Source organism: Uloborus diversus, chromosome 4, assembly GCF_026930045.1.
Source record: "Uloborus diversus isolate 005 chromosome 4, Udiv.v.3.1, whole genome shotgun sequence".
NCBI classification, from domain to species: domain Eukaryota; kingdom Metazoa; phylum Arthropoda; class Arachnida; order Araneae; family Uloboridae; genus Uloborus; species Uloborus diversus.
In genome coordinates this window covers 62,523,711-62,545,286 of record NC_072734.1, presented here as the reverse complement: position 1 = coordinate 62,545,286, position 21,576 = coordinate 62,523,711, and the positions used below count along the sequence as shown (strand labels likewise).

General features: G+C 32.1%; 1 protein-coding gene across 1 annotated transcript in view; it reads left to right on the top strand.

The window, feature by feature from the left end:
* The window catches only part of LOC129220600 (protein unc-79 homolog), a 144,637-nt gene that overhangs the window by 105,494 nt on the left and 17,567 nt on the right, over nucleotides 1-21,576 (top strand). Inside the window, exons 37-47 of the mRNA XM_054855029.1 lie at nucleotides 445-559; nucleotides 5,002-5,244; nucleotides 6,591-6,629; nucleotides 6,782-6,897; nucleotides 6,978-7,063; nucleotides 9,647-9,889; nucleotides 10,400-10,507; nucleotides 11,775-11,879; nucleotides 13,328-13,411; nucleotides 13,488-13,577; nucleotides 15,028-15,203. Of these exons, the coding sequence (XP_054711004.1) occupies nucleotides 445-559; nucleotides 5,002-5,244; nucleotides 6,591-6,629; nucleotides 6,782-6,897; nucleotides 6,978-7,063; nucleotides 9,647-9,889; nucleotides 10,400-10,507; nucleotides 11,775-11,879; nucleotides 13,328-13,411; nucleotides 13,488-13,577; nucleotides 15,028-15,203 (1,405 nt within the window). The remainder of the gene's footprint in view (nucleotides 1-444; nucleotides 560-5,001; nucleotides 5,245-6,590; nucleotides 6,630-6,781; nucleotides 6,898-6,977; nucleotides 7,064-9,646; nucleotides 9,890-10,399; nucleotides 10,508-11,774; nucleotides 11,880-13,327; nucleotides 13,412-13,487; nucleotides 13,578-15,027; nucleotides 15,204-21,576) is intronic.

Here is a 21,576-nt window from a genome sequence, read left to right as displayed (position 1 = left end):
TTGTGTGATAAAATAAGATCGTTTCTATATATCGAAATTTCTATATATCGAATTTTTTATCGGAAATTTGCTACTTCGATATATGGAGGTCCGACTGTACATTTTCATTTCTATGCATAAAAAAGTACTTTCCGTGTAAGTGATATGAAACTAACTGGCGAAAAAATTGAACTTTTGTTATAAAATGTTCAATTTCATCAGGTATTCTTTTTTTTTTTTTTTTTTTGGCCATTTATGCATAAAATTCTATTTACGCTCTTTTTTTAAACTCTGGAATATTTGCAAAATAATTGTGCTGTATTTTTTTTCAAATGAAAATATTTATATAAATCGTTATTTTTATTGATATAAAGATATCATTAGTAAAAAATGAAATCTAAACCATATAATGTTATAATTGCTATGTATGTTAGACTTGAATTGCTATAAAACGTCTTCTTACAGCTTTTGAGGATGAAACTAAATGTCGTCTACCCTACCGACAACGCAAGCAGAGAAAATCAGGACTTGGAAATTTGGAAGCTCAAAGAAGTTTTGATCACCAAAATGCTGGGGCAAGGTAGAAGATGATAATTATACTGTTCAGTTGCATTATTAACTAACAAAAATATTTAGGTTTTTATTTAGAAAATAGTTTTTATTATAGGGTTAGTTAACTTTGAAAGAATTACTTTTAAAATCAAAAAGCAATGCTAAGCGATTCCATCGTAAAGCATTTGTCAATTTTGCACTGTTTTTTCTTTTCAACCTTCTTAGCATCAAAAATTAAACATTGGTTCATGTTATCTTATTTTACATACATTAAAAAGACAGTTACATGCATAACAAAATTATTAGCAGCTTTTTTATAATTTATTAGTAATTTTATAAGTCTTGTAAGGTGTATGAGTTTCAGTTTGCATTTGTCACATATGTTACAGGTTTCATAAAATAATAATCTTTACTAATAATAAAGCTGAAAGTTTCTCTGTCCGGATCTCTCTCTGTCAGGATCTCTGTGACGCGCATACTGCCTAGACCGTTTGGCCGATTTTCATGAAATTTGGCACAAAGTTAGTTTGTAGCATGGGGATGTGCACCTCGAGGCGATTTTTCGAAAATTCGATGTGGTTCTTTTTCTATTCCAGTTTTAAGAACAAAATTATCATAAGATGGACAAGTAAATTACAAAATTATCATAAAGTGGAACCGTAACATGGGCACAAACCAGTTGGCGAGATATGAAATTATCATAACGTGGAACCGTAACATGGGTACAAGCCAATTGGCGAGAAAACTCACCACACATTATTTGTAAATATACAGGCGAACCAAAAGACCTTTTAATTTTTCTATTACGGGCAAAGCTGTGCGGACCACTTATTATTTATAAAAATAATAATTATAAAAAACTGAGAATAATTATATTGTGCTTGTAATTGTTTTACAAAAAGGGTGTAAAATAAGATCATATTAACCAATGCTTGATTTTTTGATGCTGAGCTAATGAAAAATAACTTTTCAAAAAAAAAGATAGTGTAAAAATGTCAAACATGTTATGGTGGAATCGCCTTGCTAATGATGTGAAGCATTAGCTTCACATCAGCAAATGCTTCACATCATTAGCAACCTTTAAAGTATTTAAAATATTGCAATGATCATTGGAAAAATTACAATGCTCATTTGAAGAAATTTCTTGACCAGGATAAAATAATATGAATATTCATTATTTAGTTTGTTTTAAACCATTTACCCGCCAATGTTCCAAAAATGGAACATCATATTTAACTGAAAATTTTCCTAGGAAATAACGTTAAAATAAACAAGTTTTTTTTAACACAGTTTAGTCTTATTTCAAAGTATTTTTTGATTTCCTGCTTGATTGTTTATATATTTTCAATTATTTATTGCGATTTTTCAAAGATGCGTGTTTTTTTAGCTTTTTGTAACTTTTTCTTATAAAATTTATCAAAAATTGGCTATTTCAGAAAATGTGATGATATTTATTATAGTTGTGAAAAATACTTCAATGTATGATTTTAAAATGCTTGTAGAAATATACAATGATATTTCCAAAAGGTGTACCCCTTCAAAATAGCATGTTCCAATTTTGGAGCATTGGCGCTTTTAGGGAGTCAAATTTCCAAGAAGTAAATCGTTCGACTTCAAAGGGGAAATTTCATTTTTCGTAATATATGTTTCTTTTTTCTTCTCATTTTGAATGTACTCTGATGTAGATATTGGCAAAACCAAGTAAGTTTATATTTTGAAAGGATATGACGTTTCGTTAGCAAAGAAAGTAATAACAGTCTACTGTTTGACGGAATATATGGCTCCGAATCCACACTTGCTCGGACAGCTGCATTGTGACGTGATAATAAAAAATAATATTAGTGAGCATTTTATTCTTCATATTATAAATGCAGTTCAATAATTCGCTAGCTTTGTTTTCGAGCGAAACGAAATTCTGTTTGACGTATACCAACTGTTCATAAATGTTAAAAAATGTCTACAAGATTTCTTACTGTAGAACAAGCTGTGGCTTATTTAGAGACATTTTCAGATTCGGATTTGTCAGATGTAGATATATGCCAATTACCCACTGATGAACCAGGCAATATCACTGAGGAAGAAGACATTCTAGAAGACGAGTTACAACCTATTACACCAATTGATGCATGTGGACAGGTGGACCTTTTTTCCGCCAACTCTCGTGGAAATTTAACAAAAAAATCGGAGGAAGAACAAAGTCTGAAATCATTAGATAATAAAAGTTAAAAGCGAATGAAAACGGAAAAAAAAAAGAAAAAGTTGGAATTATCAGGAAATAAAAGTAGAAAAAGAAAGAAAACGGATTTAACTTGGGAGAAGAAAGCTAATTTTCAGAAACTGATTTCGTCAGAAAGTATTGAACCGCTTCGACACGCATTTCCGAATATAGTGAATTTATCTCCAATTGATTTATTTTTTAAAATTTTACCTTTGCAGTATGGTGAACACTTAGCAAATATGACAAACTTGTATGCATTGCAAAAAGGAGAATCAATAGATGTTGACAGAGATGAAATCCTACAATTTTTTGGTTTGCTGCTATTGAGTGGGTACCGTTCCGTTCCTTCTGAAGATATGTGTTGGAGCAGTGCAGAAGATACATCTGTGCCAGTTGTACCAACAGTAATGCCTCGAAATCGTTTTCGAAAAATAAAAAACAACTTTCATTTGATGGACAACCTTGAATTAAAACAAAATGACAAACTTGGAAAAGTATACCCTATTTACGAAGAATTGTGTAAAAACCTTCAACAATTTGGTATATTTCATGAAAAATAGAGCATAGATGAATCTATGGTTCCCTACTACGGTCGGCATTCATGTAAAATGTTTATTAGAAGAAAACCAATAAGATTCGGCTTCAAAATTTGGATGCTGTGCTCTTCAAGTGGATACCCATATTCATGGAGATTTATTCAGGCAAAAAAGAAGGATCCCCTGATGTGCAATTAAGATCCAGAGTTGTAAATGATCTATTATCAGTTTTGACTGACACGTCTAAGCATCAAGTATACTTTGATAACTTTTTTACATCATATGACTTAATTTCTCAGCTATCAAAAAAAGGTGTACGAGCAACAGGAACAATTGAACTGGCCATTGTCTACTGAAATCCAAAAAAGCCCTTTCTAAAGAAGATCGAGGAAATTTTGACTATCGATCTGATGGATCGGTGTACATGTGCAGCTGGAATGATAATGCAGTGATTACAGTAGCATCTAATTGTTATACACATGAGCCACTTGTATCTGTAAAACGTTACTCAAATGAGCAGAAATGCAAGATAGATTTGCCACAGCCTCATCTTATCAAGAGATACAATGAAGGAATGGGGGGTGTGGACGTCTTGGATAAACTTTTAGGGAGCTACAGACCTCATTTGAGGAGTAAAAAGTGGTGGTGGAATCTTTTTAGTAATGCTCTGAATATTTCAGTTGTAGCTAGTTGGTTACTTCATTGTGAGTTACACGAAGTCAAGATGAAGCATTTAGAGTTCCGAAGCGAAATAACAACTACCTCCTAAGAAGAAAAGTACGAGTGGAAAGTCATCCAGGGCTCGTTGTCATTTACATAAACAATCAAGAATGTCTGACGGACATTATATTGTATCTGCATCCCAAGGACGTTGTGCGGTGTGCAAAAAAAATACGACTGAGAAATGTTTCTATTGCGACAAACGACTTCACCAGCAATGCTTCCTTTCTTATCATGGGCATTAGATATTTATGTATTGGATTTTCTGAATTCTGGTATGTACATAAATGCAATTTAAAATATTATTTTTTCCGTAATAAAGTATGCTAAGATAAAAACCGCATTCAAAACCTCTTAGTGTAAAAAAATTCTCTGAAAAAAAAAATCTTCATGCAAAGCGCCAATATTCCAAAAATGGAACACACTGAAAAACATAGTAAAAAAAATTTTCTGGAAATTTTATTTTATTTCTGTATTTATTAGACATAAATAGACATAATTTTAAAAAATTACTCAAATTTGATCTTCCGTCAATAGTTTGGCGGTTAAATGGTTTTAAGTGCTAACCATTCTTGTATCATGCTTTTTTTTTGTTAAAGCAGTAACATGATGGGAACAGATTTGTACCATGTGACAAAAATGAAAACAATTTTTGTGAACTTTTTTCCAATTAGAAGTTTAAAAAAAAAAAAAAAATCACCATCTCTGATTGATATTGCTGATTTGTAAACCAGCCTCATATAAAACTTAGGAATAAATTACAGTAATAAAATTTTTAAAACCTAAGATGTGAAAGTAGAAAAAAAATCTGTGTTGTATTCATAATAATCATGTTATTTGAATTTTGATAAACTCTATGCCTAGAGGCATAAAAACTAATTTAATTTTTGAAGGCCTGTAAAATACCTTTTAAAATTATATGAATTTTGGATAATTCTGTGTACGTTGTGCTAGGAAAAATTCCCGTGTTATCTAATTTTCTTGATTTTTCTTTAGACGAATGAAAAAAATGGAAGTGGGCTCAGGAAATGCTTCCAAGCGTGCCAGCAGCACTCAGTCCTCTCATATACGTTCCGTGGATGACCAGGTGATTGAGCGGTGCACCGAGTGTGGAGTGGGCGTGGAAGAGTACAATGACGAAGAAATCGGCCTCTGCATTGTTATTCTGGCCACCTTCGTGCACAGGGAACCGGCCATGGCAGCCCCCATGTTGCCCAAGATGCTGCGTGTAGTTGCTCGGTATGAAGTTATTTTTTCAGCCTTTTGTAAATATGGTATGCCCGCATATAATTAAAAAGATTTTGGAACATTTTTCAACCTTTTTCGGAAATGGTTTAAGAGAGAAAATGAAATGAACCAACCATTTTTTTCTGACTGGGAAAATACAATTTTTATACTTTAGTGAGTATTTTGAATATGATTTAAGTCAAAGTTTGTTTTTTTGCCGTTGCAATTTTTGTTTATTGTTGCTTTTATTTTATTTGAAACATGGCTTTTGAGGCATATGTGTTAAAGTCATGCAACACGTTTACTGTATAAGAAGAAAAATAACACATGCAGGTTTCAGTGTTTTTAGTAGGAGAGAAATACGGATGTTATGTATTCCAAGAATGTTTCTCTTTTTCTTCTGTTTTCCTGGTGTGCTTAATCCACCTTTTTTTTTTTTAAAACACAAATATACTTTACTATATTGGCAGCAAAAAGTTTTCAGTTTACTACAATATAAAGAACAACATTTTCAGAATCCCGAAATCCAGAAGATCCAAATACCGGTACTCCCTTAAATATTTGAAAATATGTATCTAAATTATTTTTAAAAAAACACACATTTTCAGTTTTTAAAGTTAAATATTGTTAATGTTCAGTAATTACTAGTTGAAAACACAGTACTTCCAGTTCAGCTTCTTTTTTTAAACATTTTTCTAATGCCTCCCGTTATGCGTACATAAACATTTTGCTTTAATTGCACAGAAATCTTCTACCATTCACTTTTATTTAACAATAATTCTTCTTTTCTTCTCACAAGTATGCAATACAAAACTTATTGAACAAAAGTACAAAATTATTTTTTGTAAAAATATAATTTATTTGTTGTGTCGATCGGCACATAATAATAAAAAGCAACATCTGCAGACTATACGCCGCAACAAATTATCTCTAACTTTTGCTTTAGCATAATGTAGTATACTTTCATTCAGATTGATCAAAAATTGAAAGAAATTTACCTTGAACATTAGCAAAATCAGGGAAAAGATGACAAATATCGCAAGAGAGTTTTCACCATTTTTTGTCAGAATACAAAATCCGAAAACTTTTGAAATACAAAAAGGTCGCGGTCCTAAGCATTCCAGATTTAGGATTCCATACTGTACAAAGAAACTATATGACAAAAATATCACCTTTGATCAAGGGCGAGGCGAGCCATTTTACTACAGACGACTTTGCTATAAATGTGTGCTCAACTCTGTGTGTGTGTTTATTTTCTTTTTGTACTATCACCATCTAAAAGTATATATATGCTCATTGTTTTGAGAAATACAATCTATTAGAAAAATTCATGAAATATTTTAATTTTTATTTTGCAGGATTGCTGCAAGTCCCAATTACCCGTGGCAAAGTGAAAGGTAAAGTTCTATGTTTCAGATTTTAAAAGCTGCATGTTATTTTGAAGTAATAAGACTTGATAGTAAAAAATATCCTTATCTTAATATATTTATATTAAATATTATTACTTCTTTGTGGTTTTAATATTAAATTTATGCTCTTTTCCATTCAGTAATATTCATTTACCTGGTGGATCTGTTAGTATAGCGAGACAATTCCTGCGCTGCACTTTACATCAGCTTGCTCCAAATGGAATTTTTGTACAGATATTTCAATCTCATGTTATAGGTAACTTTTTTGTTTATCCATTCTTTATTTATTTTATCACTTGTGAACTTGTTTTATGAAACCCTTTTTTTTTCTTTCAGAACCAGAGTTCTACAAAACAATGGCATTGGCCTTGGCTGATTTTGCTGAAGTGAATCAAGTGACACCTTTACTGATGTTATTTGAAGTAATTCCTTTATTACTTTTTATTTAACAGTGAACTCTTGATTATATTGACAGAAATGACGAGGATAACTTAAAAATAGCGAAAATAGACAATAAATCAGCACAAGTATACTGTCTGACCATCAATTACATGGAAAGGCTAATATCCGATTTATAGGCAAAAACAAACATATCTATTAGTTTATAGGAGTGTTAGTTGGTTTGTTTCATATGTGCACTTTTGCCTCTCTATTATTTAGCCTTACTTTTGTAAAAATAAAAATTTGCTCACAGCAACATTTTTTAAATCTAAAGTATATTCGATCTATATTTCCACGGCAAAAATGAATTGATTTATTTATTTACAACAAAGTTTTGAGCTTTTTGAGCATTTTTCTTTTACGTTCCTGAACGAAATGAAAATATTTTCTTTTCTTTTTGTTGTTTCCATGGTAACTATTTTTGTTTTCCCTTATTGTATTTCAGAGAATGCAATAAAAGAATAAGGCACTAGTGACATTATAAATGGCGTGCATCAAAATCCCATCGTTATTTTCCCTTCTCCCCTGCTAGATTCATTCAGATGGAGTCGTCTTTACTTGGCAGATTGCCAAATTGCATACGATCCATGGTCAAACAGTATGTTTGAACACTTTTATACCCACAATATGTAACAAAAATATTCTACTTGAGGAGTAATAATATTATTCACTGCTTTCAAATTTGCAGATTTATTTCTTTAGAAAATCTATCAAAAGTTTTTGCATTGAAGCACCTACCTTTAATTGAAGCACTATATTATTGTTAAGTGATATGTCCTCTTCTTTCTCTAAAATACTGAATAAGAACTTAAATGTGTGCAAAAGTTGCATAGTGGATCATTTTCCCATCTTACTATCTTTTTCATCGCTTTCTTTAAATTCATACCTAATGTTTTGCTTACCATTTTTTCATCAGTTACCTGGTCAAAGCCATGATAATTAGTGTCACACTAAATCCGCTCAACAATATTATCATCTTCATCAACCGTTTTTTCAGCAGCAACAATTTTCTTTAAATCATTAACTGAAACTTTTTCTTTTCAGATTCTACCAAATGTTTTTCCTCATTCAAATGAAATTAGTGTTTAGTAAAAAGAGTTTAGAACTCATCCTGCAACTTGAAACTAATTTTGTCAGGTCAAAGTGAAGAAAAGGATTTTAGGCTCACGAATAATCCATATAGTGAATAACTCGATCGTAGATAATCAAGATTTTCCTGTATTTGCATGTTGCTGAAATTTATTTTTAATTGGTTAACTTTGCTTTACATTTTTATGCACATCAACACATTATTGTTAACTTCTAAAATAAAATTAGCTGTAAGAAGCAAACATGCATCCTAACAACATTTCCCAGGATTTTTTTTCCTGGAAAATTTTCTTCATTTCTAAATCTGCAATGTTTTTTTTTTTTCATCCGCCTTCAACCATTGGGAATGCAAATGTAAATCATACGGGGTGTTTCGTTTTAACCTGCAAGACCTTTATTTTCGTAACCCTTAGTCCTCGATTTATACTTCCATTGCAAAAATGTTCAAAATCAGATGCAGAGTTAAGATATTGAAAGTTTGAAGTGAAAATAAAAATGAGTCAAAAAATATATAGTTTAACTTTTTGTACGGACCCTGGGTCCCCTAACTAATATTTAGAGAAATAACCTCCATTGAAAACTATTACTAAGACAAAAACTTGACATTTGTGCAACCAAAACTCAAGGAGATATTCTAGTCAAAGTTTTAAGGGACTATACAGAAGATAAGATTGGAGCTTATCTCCTTTTCAGAAGAATGCCAGGTCGTCAAAGTAAGAAAACAAGATGTTTATATTTTTCATAGCTAATAATTAAAAATAAATGCAAATGTTATGCCGTGATATGCAAAAACACACCACAAAACCTCAAACAATTTGAAAAAGCACATTCTATGCACCCATATAAATAATTTTAAGCACTTGTTAACCGCGATATTTTCCCCCAAAAGGTGTTATTGACGGCAAGTCAAAAGTGGTGTAAGTCACAAAACGCTGCATTTTTTATCTTGGTAAATATTGGTCGTACTACTTTTAAACTTTTTGTGCTGTAATTATTTTTCAATGGAGATTCTTTTTTTAAATATAAGTTAGGGGACCCGAGACCTGTATAAAAAGTTTAATTTTGTGTTTTTTGACTTATTTTTATTTTCAATTCAAACTTTCAATACCTTAACTCTGCATCTAATTTTGAACATTTTTGCAATTGGAAGGATAGTAGGAAGAATTAGAAAGATTCTAGGATTAACAATTGCGAAAATAAAGGTTTTGCAGGTTAAAACGGAACACCCTGTAAATTTAGCTTGCAAGACTAGAATTATTCTTACCTAAATTCTAAATGCTCAAGTCATTAAAGTAATCATGATATTTAAATTTAAAAAAAGTTAACAAAAGTAGAAAAAACACATTACAGCATTTTTGGCTTTTCAGTAAAAGCAGTTAGCAATCATAGTCCTCTTTGTATTCTGTAGGTTAACTTTGTTAGTAAAATTCATGTTATGGCTGAACATTACTTATGCTTTTGATTTACCTCTTCAGAACTTGAATGAGCGAAAGCATCTGCACCATGAAGTGATCTTCCACATGCTAGACAATGTAGCTGTGTACCTGGACTGCCTGCCCCTGGAGAGTGGAGCTCCACCCTGGCCTGCTTTCTTGCAGCAACTGGACCTGTTCCTGCGAAAGCTACTGCTCACCCTTGTTCCTGGTCCTATTGAGTTGCATGCAATTATCCAAATCATTCTTTGTGCCCTTAAATTACCTGTCATTAAAGAGGCCAAGGTAAATATAGGGAAAAGTTACTTACCAAAGGTAGTAATTTAATTCAAATTTTGGAGGGAAAGAAATAATTGCTGTGAAATTTCATGACTTTCACTATAGATTTTTTTAAATTTAAATCTGTAATGCATTGAATATAGTGCAAGTGTATTATTTACCTCTAATTACTTCCTTGTGTGATGTAAATGAAAAATTGTATTTGAAAAAAAATTAAAAATCCTCAAATTTCACCCTAAATTTTCATTTTAATTAGCCATGAATCAATTTATATATATAGACTAATATTTTTTTCATCCCCACCATTTGTACATGTGCATGAACAAATGTATGGGCAGCCAAAACATCCATTCTGATTTTTAAATTCATGACGTGAAATTTTAATTAGAATAAAACCTATTACCATGTACAATAATTTGTGTCAAGAATCAGCATTTTGTGTTCTTTATTTTATTGTTATTTGTATCTATTATGGTAATTTTGATGGCATTCATTTATTTATTCTTTTATTTTCAGTCTATTTTAGATCCTTTTTCAAAAATTTTGAGCCATGCAATTTTAAACTCTGCTTTGGATTACAACCAATTATCAGAACTTTGCACAGTCTGCAATCGCAATGTGCGGGTAAGATATTTAGTGAGTCATTTTTTTAAAATGTTAGTCCATCCTTTTAGGTTAGTACAGTAGCCCTTGGTTACATCAACCTTGTCTGAAGAGAACAAAAAGGCTAAAACAGACATCATTAAATCTCATGTTGTCAATGATGTGTAATTTAATGTCAAGTGTTAGCTATCACCTGGCCTTACTGTTATTAATTATTTAAATATTTTAAATAATGCACTGTTAATTTTATACGATGCTTTAATATGTTAATTATATTATTAATAATTTTAATTACATCGTACATGTACCAGGGTTTCAGCTATTGTTATATTTTTATCAAAATGCAAAAGGACTTTCTACATTATGAATTATTTTGAATGCATAAATGGATAGAAATTGCAACTTTAAACATTGTTTTACCTCAAGGAGTAGCTATGTTTTACCTCAAAGAAACATGCAGATCACATTTGGCATAATGCCTTCTTCCCCCTCAATATGCTTATTAAACTGAAATCTATTGTCATTCTGCTGAAATTTATATTTATTCAGTTGTAAATACAATTATTGATTTACTTTCTATTTCTATTTTTAAAAGCTTTGGTTCATATCAATAATTCCTTAAAAATTTCATCATCAAATATTAAAGCTTAATTTGCTAATGAAGTAACCTCATTGAAGAACCTACAAAAGTATATTAATATTTGTAAACCAAATAAATTTTAGTGATGCTCTAAAGCCTTTTTTTTCTGATTTTTATTTTTGAACTTAGTTTAAAAATTAGCATTCACTGACTATATTTACTTACAATTTGATTTGGGGGAAAAAAAGTTATTTCATTTTTGAAAATTTCAACTCGTTCACCCCCCCCCCCTTTTCCCTAAAAAAACTGAAAATATATAAAAATTTTAAATGTTTTCAGAGTACTTTAGGAAAATTTGCTGTCCAAAAATAAACAGTATGTGTCAAAATTTGAATTCAACTTCAGAGTTGCCTCTAAGGATCCTATTCAAATAGTAATGTTTGCATTTTAGGTCAGTGCAGGATCTGGGAAGAGGGGAGTGGGGAGGGGGGGGGGGGGATAGAATGGCAAAATCATCCTGTTTCTGGTTTTTTTTTTTTTTTTTAACTAGACACAAATACATAAGACAGATAGATAAGGGGGGCTGCTTCAAGTTTTTGTCCCAGTTTGGAAAAAATCGTAGATCCATCCCTGTGTTTTTAGTTATTTGAAACCCATAATTTATCTAGTATACTGAATGCATACTTATATAATGCTGTGGTTTTACAGGATCGTGATAAGCAACTGTTGACAAGAACAACTGTATTTGAACTGGTACAATCCCTCAAGTTTAAAACATCTGTTCCTGATGCAAATCTTCTGACTCTAGTTCAAGTAAATATCTCTATTTTTCCCTTTTAATTTTACACATTTTGAATATTTTGTGTACTTGTTGGAAATCTTTTAAATTTACAACCGTGCATTATTAATCCCCCCCCCCTCCCAGAAATGAAACAGGGATTTTTTTTCTTCTGTTTTTGAGCTGTTTTTGGTGAATTGGAAAGTATTTCTGTGAAATTTACTGCCAAAAAAAAAAATGTCAGTCAAAATTTGAAACTAACAACACAAATAAATAGCATCTTCCAAAATGCTCACCACGACTTATGTGTTTGTTTATATGTTTGTAGGTAGCATCATCATTTGTGACTTATAATTATACATAGATTTGGATTGCCATATAGCATGGGAAATGTTTTGGATTTTTCCCATGATCCATGCGAGGGTTGAGCTCAGGTTAAGACAGCTCAACTAACTCCGTGGGACTGGCAATGATCTAGAGTACCTAGAGAACAGTAGGGGGTGCAGCATATGCCCAGTGGTAGGTCTAACGGTTTACGGACTAAGCGGCCGCGAGGGGCCCTGTGATGGTGCAGGGCCTTGAAATTCGACTAAAATCTAAAACTAGAGTACATTTTGGTAGTAGATATTACCAACTGTAACTAAACGAATGAGTTTATTTTACAGCCGAGGACTGCTGGACTGATATAACAGTGGCTCATGAGACCTGGCTAAGGGGACCCCAAATTTGTTTCACCAATATTTTGAAACATCGACAGTAAAAAAAATAGATGATTTTGCTACCAATAAAACATGACGAAAATTTACTTAAGGTTCCTTAATAAAAATTACTTTTATGTAACAACATTACTTTTAATTTTTTTTAATACTTTATTTTTTATTTTATTGGAACTTTTATTTTTTACCTAAATTTGGAGGGCCCCAAAATTTTTACTGCTTAGGGCCCCAACTTCGCTTGCTCTGCCTCTACATATACCATGTATGCAGGGGCATGCATGGGGGGGGGAGAAAGGACACCTGTGGACCCGAGCTTAAAGGCGGCCCAACATTTTTAAAACTTGGGGTGAAATACAGGGGTAAACATTATGGAGGGGCAAGGGGGCCCAGAAAAGTCATTTGTGACAGGCCCTAAAATGTCTGTGCACGCACGTCCCTGCATGTATGTCCCTTGAATTCCCAAAATCACACAAAAAGTACACTTCTTAACATTATGTAACCATGCATGCTCTGTTTTTGGATTTTTGCTTGCAAAAGCATGACACTGGTTTCATTGATCATCTGATACAAATTCTTTAACGATGGCTCCAAAACTGATCAAAGACCTATGAAAATTATCAAATATTTCTGCCCCATTCCAAATGTCATGGTTCCCTGAAGATTTTAATATATATTTTAAATATTTTGATAGTTTTAATGCTTTTTCATTTTTTTATCCTAAAATGCAACAAAGCTGATACATTTATTCATTAATTATTTTTATTTAGTTTGTTTTAGCTGACTGTGGAGGCAGATTAGCACCTAATGTTATCCTAGATGGAATACCTGTTACTTTTGAATCTCTGTCTGGGGTAAATATCGTCTTTCATTGTTTATTATGTGATCCTAATTATCAATGTTGTGCACTTATTGTATTAATATTTCCAGTACAAAACTATGGCAGGTGAATGCATGCAACAGTATTTGACAGATGCACTGGAGTTTGTTGCTGATGTACATACCTTAAACAAAGTTAAAGTAAGTAATAAAAACCTTTTAGCTGTAGAATATATTTCCTGAAATTTCATAATATACAGGTTCAAATTGATAATTTCCAAATAAAACTTTGATGCCTCACAATATTATTATTTTTTTAATTTTTGAATGATCAATTTGCAAAATGTTCCTTATCACTTGTTTTGTTTTTCAATTTCAAAAAAGTATGTAAAGTATTTTGTTTAATTTCAATTAAGCATGAAAATTTATGAGAATTTATTAGAAATATATTCTTGCGGTATTACCTTATTCTTAGTAAAATCATTATTATTACATAATTTTGCATTCTAAATATAACTAAAGTAAAAAATGTAACCTACCAAGTGTGGTAGCATCTGATTGCAAAATCTTTTTGCTTTTCTTTTCTTAATTTTTTTTTATAATATGAAAACTGAAAATAATAATAACAATAATGAAAATTTCATTTAGAAAGATTTTAGGAGCAATTATACGAGGGACGTTTTTAAAGCAAGGTCCGTTTCGATATGAAAAAAGAACGAGTGCAGATAGAGCAAAGAAATTTATTCCTCAAAAATCTACCACCCTTACGCTATATTTTGACATTACTCCCGTTATTTTCCAAGCATTTGTTTTAGCACTGTACAGGTTTTTAAATACCAATTCGTATAAAATTGCCGCCTGTGTAGTCAATCATGGGGTAACATGTTCTCTGAGCTCATCATTGCTGTTGTGCCACAGATCACCTAGAAAAGACTTTAGATGCCAAAACAAATGAAAGTTGCAGCGAACGAGGTGTGGGCAGACCAGAAGATGTTCAAAAACGTCCCAGCCAAAGCCCCATTATAGTCTTCATGGTTGACTACACAGGCAGCAACTTTGTACGAATAAGTATACAAAAACGTATACCACACTATGACAAATACTTGGAAAATCATGGGAGCAATATCGAAAAATAGCGTAAGGGTGGTAGATTTTTGTGCAATGAATTTCTTTGCTCTATCTGTACTCATTCTTTTTTTTTATTTCAAAAGGGACCTTACTTTAAAAACACAGCTCTTTTTACTTTACTTTAAAAACACAGCCTCGTATGCTGATAATACGTAATGCTGACAGTACTAAAATACAAAATAAAGTATCATTTCTCAAAATTTACGCTTTCATAAATATTGCAAGCTTTTTGAAAAGTATGTTGCTGTAATAAATCATGAAATCTAATATTGTTTAGTACAGATGTGCAATGAAAATTGCATTTTACATGATTCAACACAACTAAGAAGTGTAGGAACTGAAGCTAAGCAAGAAGAAATGTGTTTGTTTTTGTATAATTCATTAAAATATTTAATTTCAAATAGTTCTTAGTACTAAATAATTCTATGTAAACTACAAAAAAACTAGGTGTCAATTTTTCTTTCATTTTGTTCTTTTCCCGTATTCACGCAATGTTTAAACAAAGAATGTATTTTATCCACAGAACATGCTTTATGGTCCTTCTACCCATCTAAATGAAGAAACTTTGGGAGGCCACTTAAAGGCAGGAATTTCGCAATTCCTTGCTATTGAATTCTCAAAGAACAACGGTCGGGACAATAGAGCTATCAGCAGATATCTGCCGTGGTTGTATCATCCACCAACTACATTGCAGCAAGGGTAAGTAATGACTTTTGAGTTTTCAAAATCTTTTATTAACCAATATTACTCATGTTTTATATGAATATTGTTTTCATTAGTACTACTCAAGAGCTTTAACATTAAAAACTTCAAGTGCTTTATTTTATACATTTATATTTTATTTGTGCACAGTTCTGCCAAAGGACAGTAACTGCAAATTTCTCTCTCTCTCTCTCTCTTTTTTTTTTTTTTTTTTTTGCATTTTCGTGATCTCTTGTACTTTATTTTTATTATACAACTTGCTTATTTATTTTCACTAAAATTATAGCATGAAAAAAACACCAAATTCCTTCATTTCCCAATTGTTAGTATGGAATATAAAATGTGTTTCTTTTTTCAAATACATCTCAAAAGCTCATCTTTGCTGATACTGCGCTTTACCTTCCGAAGGCAGAGTAGGTCTCTTAAGCTACACTAAAAGTACCCTTTTTTAGTTGGGCACTATTGATAGCTAATTTGTTTAAAAAAAATATTTTAACAATAATTATTCTAACCCTGTTGCCTTACTTCACCCAACAATCATAAAGTGACATGGGCATATCCAGAGTGGGGAAAGGGAGGGCAGCTGCCCACCTTCTGAAAGAGAAAATATTTAAATTGAAATTAAAAAATAAATAAAAAGATTAGTGGATTATTACTTTAATTCCTAAACTTATCTAAGAGTTTGACTATAGTAACTTTGTAACTGATTTTGAAAGTGTACATTTCTTCTTTGCCAGCTCATTGAAAAGAGAAAGCTGGTGTTTAGTAGGGTTAATACAAGGTAAGACAGCACCGAAAACTCCCCCTTTTCGACAAACTCCCTGCAAAAAAGTTCTTTCTTTTTCAAAAGTGTGGTACTCAATGCGTTTTATAGAGAAAAGCAACAAAATACATACACAAACACATAATTACGGTGTTTTTCAAAATTAGGGGAACGGCAATTCATCCTCTTACTGCTCAAATAACTGGCCTGCCCTCCCTTCCAAAATTAAGCTGGCTATGCCCTTGTAAAGCAGTATTTCTACCATTCCACACCCAGCCTCCCAGTATCTAGCTGTTATGTATTATTCAATTCATCTCTTTCTTCAAATCATCTATCCTTCCTTTTTACTAGGCTAAATGATAACAGAATAAAATATATATTTATTCTGGAAAAAAATGATTATCTTTTTTAAATTACATTCAAAAAAAAAAAAAAAAATGAATGGGCCAAAAAACACCTTGCCGTGCTTTGTTAATTTAGCAATGTTTTCAAATTATTTTCCCACTTTTTACCAGCAGAGATCAATTAGTTTAAATTAGAGATGTACCGAGTAGCACTTTGGCCAAGTACTTGGCCTTTCATTACTCGGCCGAGTACCGAGTTACCGAGTATTCGGCCTTTCACTACTCGGCCGAGTTACCAAGTACCAATTATGTTTTAATAAGAACCACCGACACACATGTGATGAATTTTGAACTTATTGGAATAGTTGTATTGACCTCCTTGTCCATATAACAGTTTTTAAAACTAAATTCCTGCTGAAATTTAATTACGCATATTTTAAAAAATTTTGTTTATGTCAAAAATTTTACAAAACAATTATTTTTAAAATTAAAAATAAATAAATAAAAGGTATGATTAATCAAGTTGGAATTAAAACAAATTGTACCAATCTATTATAGTTCTAGTCCGCCAAACATAAATAATTTTTAAAAGCAAATAAAACAAATGTGCAGGAACACTGCAGACACGTGTTTCTGCATTACAAGGAACGTCTTTTTCAGCGCATAAAATGTGAGCTAAAGAATGTAAAGACATTCGACAGGAGAATCCGACTTTTGGTGGATGCCTTTAAATCCACGAGCTCACATTTTGTACATTGAAAAAGGAATTCCTTGTAATGCCAAAACACGTGTCTGCACTGTGCTTTTAACATTGTTTTATTTCTATTTATTTTTTAAGCAAAGGTATTTTTATAAAAAAAAAGAACATAAAGCAAAGGGGAAAAAACTACCCCCCCCCCCCCCCAGGTTTGGGCTAACAGAACAATCTACTCGTTATGATTTGTGTCCACATTTCAAGTATGTTTGTGCATAATATTTATGTTCTTAGTGGATTAATTTTCCTTTTGAGAAATTCTAAAAGACATAGTCCCCCCCCCCCTTCTCTCTCTCTCTCACTCTTTTTTTAAGAGAGAGAGAGAGAGAGAGAATAAATACTTTCGCAAACTGAATAAATTTCAGTTATCTGAGTGTTCTCATTAAATGAATCTTTTTTACTTAGAGGAGGAGTACAATTTTACTTACTTTATAAATACTGTTTAAAAAGTAAGCTAAGTCATAATCATCTAAGTCTAAGTGAGTCAGTCCTGGTCATTATTGAAATCTAAATAATTGAGTCACCAAAAGGTTTGGAAAAATTTGCTGAAATTTTATAAAAGTCTATAAAAACCTAACAAAGATTGGTAAAATCGTAAAAATCCTTTAACCGTAAAAACTGACGAATTTTCGTAAAAATTACAAAAAAAATCAAGCAAAAATTTGCAGGTAAGAGTGAATTACAAATAGAGCCGAATTTGCCTATAAGATAAACAAGCTATTGCTAGAGCCCCTGCTTTGAAGTGGGTCCCTAACTCCCAAAAAAAATTCATGATTCATTCCTTAAAAAATGGAAATTGCTTGAAAAAACTAATTTCATTTTTAAGTGCTTGAAAGCCTTGAATATTTGGAAACGTGTGGCTACAAACCTTAAATTTTAAAATTTCTAACAAATGGTAGAGGGGGAAGAATGCCAAAATATGTCAAATTCAGCTCCTTGCCACATCTTGTATTAAAAATGTAAAAATCATGGTTCTCACGTTTGTAGCATATTATTTAAAATAAATTTTTGTGACTCACATATTTCATATCTTGCTATTTATTCAATCCCGAATGCAGTATTTTGGAAATTCTTTTGTATTGATCGCTTTTATTTTACTTCTTCTGCATACCGTCTATCTGTTTAGATAAAATGCACACTATTTCTATTTCTTTTCATTTTCTGCCCCACTTGCAACAGAAGAAAAGTTGTTGTCATGAGAAATCTATGGTTTCTTTTTTCTTTTAAATTTAAAATAGCTATTTTTTACAAAGTTAGAACAGGACTAAAAATTTACAATCAAGTACTAAAATGTCAGAGACTGGAAAGTACAAATGAAGTGCGTTAAATAATTTTATTTATTCTAGTCCTTGGAAATAATTAGATAAGTCTTTGAAAATCCTAAGCAAAGTGGGCTCAAACTACTTCTACTGCATATTGTTAATCTGTTTAGCCAGGAAAAAAAATGATACACTACCTCTATTCCTTTTCGTTTTCTGCACTACTTATAATTTAAAAAAAGGTTGTTGTAATGAGAAATCTAAAGTTTATTTTTTCTTTCAAACTTAAAATGGCTGTTTCTTACAAAGTTTGAACAATACTGTACAACTGTATAATCCAGTTATCAATTTCTATGTCTATCCAATTAACCTTTATAAGGCTTCAAAATGCAGAATTTTATATCCATTTTACAAAATTTCCTCCGGGGGAGAAACCCCCGACCCCCTAAAATTGGAGATATTCTATTCCCCACTTAAAAGGGAGTCCTACGTCACTCTTGATACCAGTTCCCTCTCTTAAGGTTAATTCAAAAAGGACAGCATGAAAACACACATTAATGAAAACGACATACAAAAATGTAAAGCATGGACTTATGCATCACAGGAAACAGAGAAAATCACGGGAGTGGGGGGGGGCAATAAAAATGTTGCTAAAAAAAATCCTGCCCCCCCCCCCCCAGGAACTCAGTCCTAAATCTGCCTATGAATTCCATATTTTCTACACTTACTTTTTTTGCACAATTATTAATAAATAAGTTTTTATTAACTTTGGGGACATTAAAATAAAGACTAATTCCATTGAAGCATTATAAACTTCATTATTCTCAAAACTTAAATTTGACTTGTAAATGATTGCAGAAAATTATATATGCTTGCGCTTGGACAATATTCAATTTTTTGCAACTACTCGGTATTGGCCGAGTATCTGATCAAAATTGGGCCGAGTACCGAGTACTCGGCAAATTGGCCGAGTACCGAGTAGTTACCAAGTACTCGGTACGTCTCTAGAAATAATATTTAATTTTTTCAACCAGTACTCAAACTCCTTAGGTAATTGACATTTCTTGTCAAAAGTTACATTTTTAATTATCTTCTAATGAGTTGATCATTAATACAACTATTAAACAAAGTGTAAAATTCATATGCAAAGTGAAATCATTGCAAGTACTAAGCAAATTGAAAAGTTACAAAAAGCAAACAGCTGTATCAGTTTTTTTTTTTTTTTTTTTTAACTTATAATGCTTTTCTATTACATGGGGGGAGGGGGGAAGCTGAGATAGCTAAAAAGCAAATTTAACATCAAAACTGGTGTTCAATAAACCTAGACCCTTTTAAAAATTTTGAACTTTCTCACGGCACCCCAGCCTTTCTAATGTACTGGGGCGTCCTTGAAGGGAGTTCACAGAGGTCACTGTAACCTCCCAAAAATTTCCTTTTATTGAAATGTTTGCTGATGATTCGACAAATTTGAAGATCTTGCTACATTGAGATTTTTTTTCCTTTTTTAAAAAGTTTTTCAATTAGTTTTTTAATGATGCCTAATATTCCTTCTCATTAGTTATTATGCAAGTATGATATGTATGCATGCTCTTATTTTATCATTTGGTAAAATCAGAATTTCACTCGACAAATTGAGAATTTTACCCCTCCCAAAAAATTTTAGTTCAAGTCACCCATGGGCGGATCCAGGGATCCAGGGGCCATGGCCCCCATGGCTCCCTCCGAGAAAATTTCAAGAATAGTTACAATCCCCTTTTTTTGAAAGAAAATGCAAATAATTTCCCTTATAATACTAACAATAAGAAAAACAATGAGAGGGGGGCCATGGCCACCCTGAGAAAGTTTCAAAAATAGTTAAAAACCTTTTTTGAGTTAAATATGAAAAAATCCTTATTATTCCTCGAAGTCTAACAAGAATATAAAAACAATGCCGAGGAACCATAAAACCACACTGAGAAAGTTTCAAGTATATTTTTTTAAACTCTCTTTCCTAGCTTAAATTAAAATAAAACTGCATTGTAATTCATGTGCAGTCTAACAAGAATTGAAACAGTGTTAGAGGGAAGGCATGGCCACCCCTCAAAAATTTCAAAAATATCAAGTGAAAACCAAATATTTGGGTTCATTCAGCATAATGGGCTCATCTTGTTAGATGCGTTTACTTTCCCTATGGGGGAAAGAAAAGGAATATGTGTTAGTTTGTGTCCGAAAGATTTATGACCGTGGTGTCTCCCACAAAGCAAGCAAGAATAGCCGGATGGAAGAGACAAGAATTACGATTCTGGAGCTTCAATTTCGAAAAATTGCTGGTCCTCTAAAAGTTACTTATGAATCATGGATTGCCTACATTTGCAATTTAAAGAGTTCAATTTTGAAAAAATTTTGAGAGTGGACCTCACAATCTCTTCAACCCCTAACCTTACCAAAGTCTAGAATGTGTTTTTAAGTCTATAAATTAGTAAATTTTCCTGGGATGGGCCTTTTAATCTCTCCTTCCCACACCACCAAAATCACCAAAAATCGTCAAAAACAGCCTTTTAGAGCTACAATTTCGGGGGGAGCGCTCCAAACTTCTTCTCCCCTACCATTACCAAAGATAATTAGAATGCATCTTTAAGACTGCAAATTACAAAAATTTCTTGATGTGGGCCCTCGAATTTCTCCTCCACTTATCATCACGAAAAGATCGTATTAAACTGCGCTTTTGGCTCTACAATTGCAAAAAAAAAAAAATCCACCGGAGAAACCCCGAACCTCCCTCTTTTAACATTATTGGAGGTAATGTTTGCATTTTTAAGGTTTCAATTTCGAAAAATGGGCGGGGGGAGGGGGGTCGCATCGGAGCGCTTAATATTACGAAAGATAGTGAAAATGCATTTTCTAAGATTGCAAAAACCAAAGATCGTCTAAAACTGCATTCTTAGAGCTACAACTTCGAAAAATATACAGGGGAGCGCCACCGAATCTCTTCTTCCCTAACATTACCAAAGATCGTCTAAAATGCATTTTTAAGACTACATATTCAAAAAATTTCCTCCTTTTTTTCCCTCGGACCCCCTTTACTTCGGAGTTAATACTATATTTGCGGTTAGTTCAAATTGGTTTCTTCTTAAATCAGAAGTCCTATGCATTCGCCTCAGAACAAACAGTATTGATCACAGGAATACCACTTTGAGGCGACGATATATGCACACAGTTGTTAAGAAAAGAGGAAAATTATTTGGAAGGTTACAGCCTTTATGTTAAACTT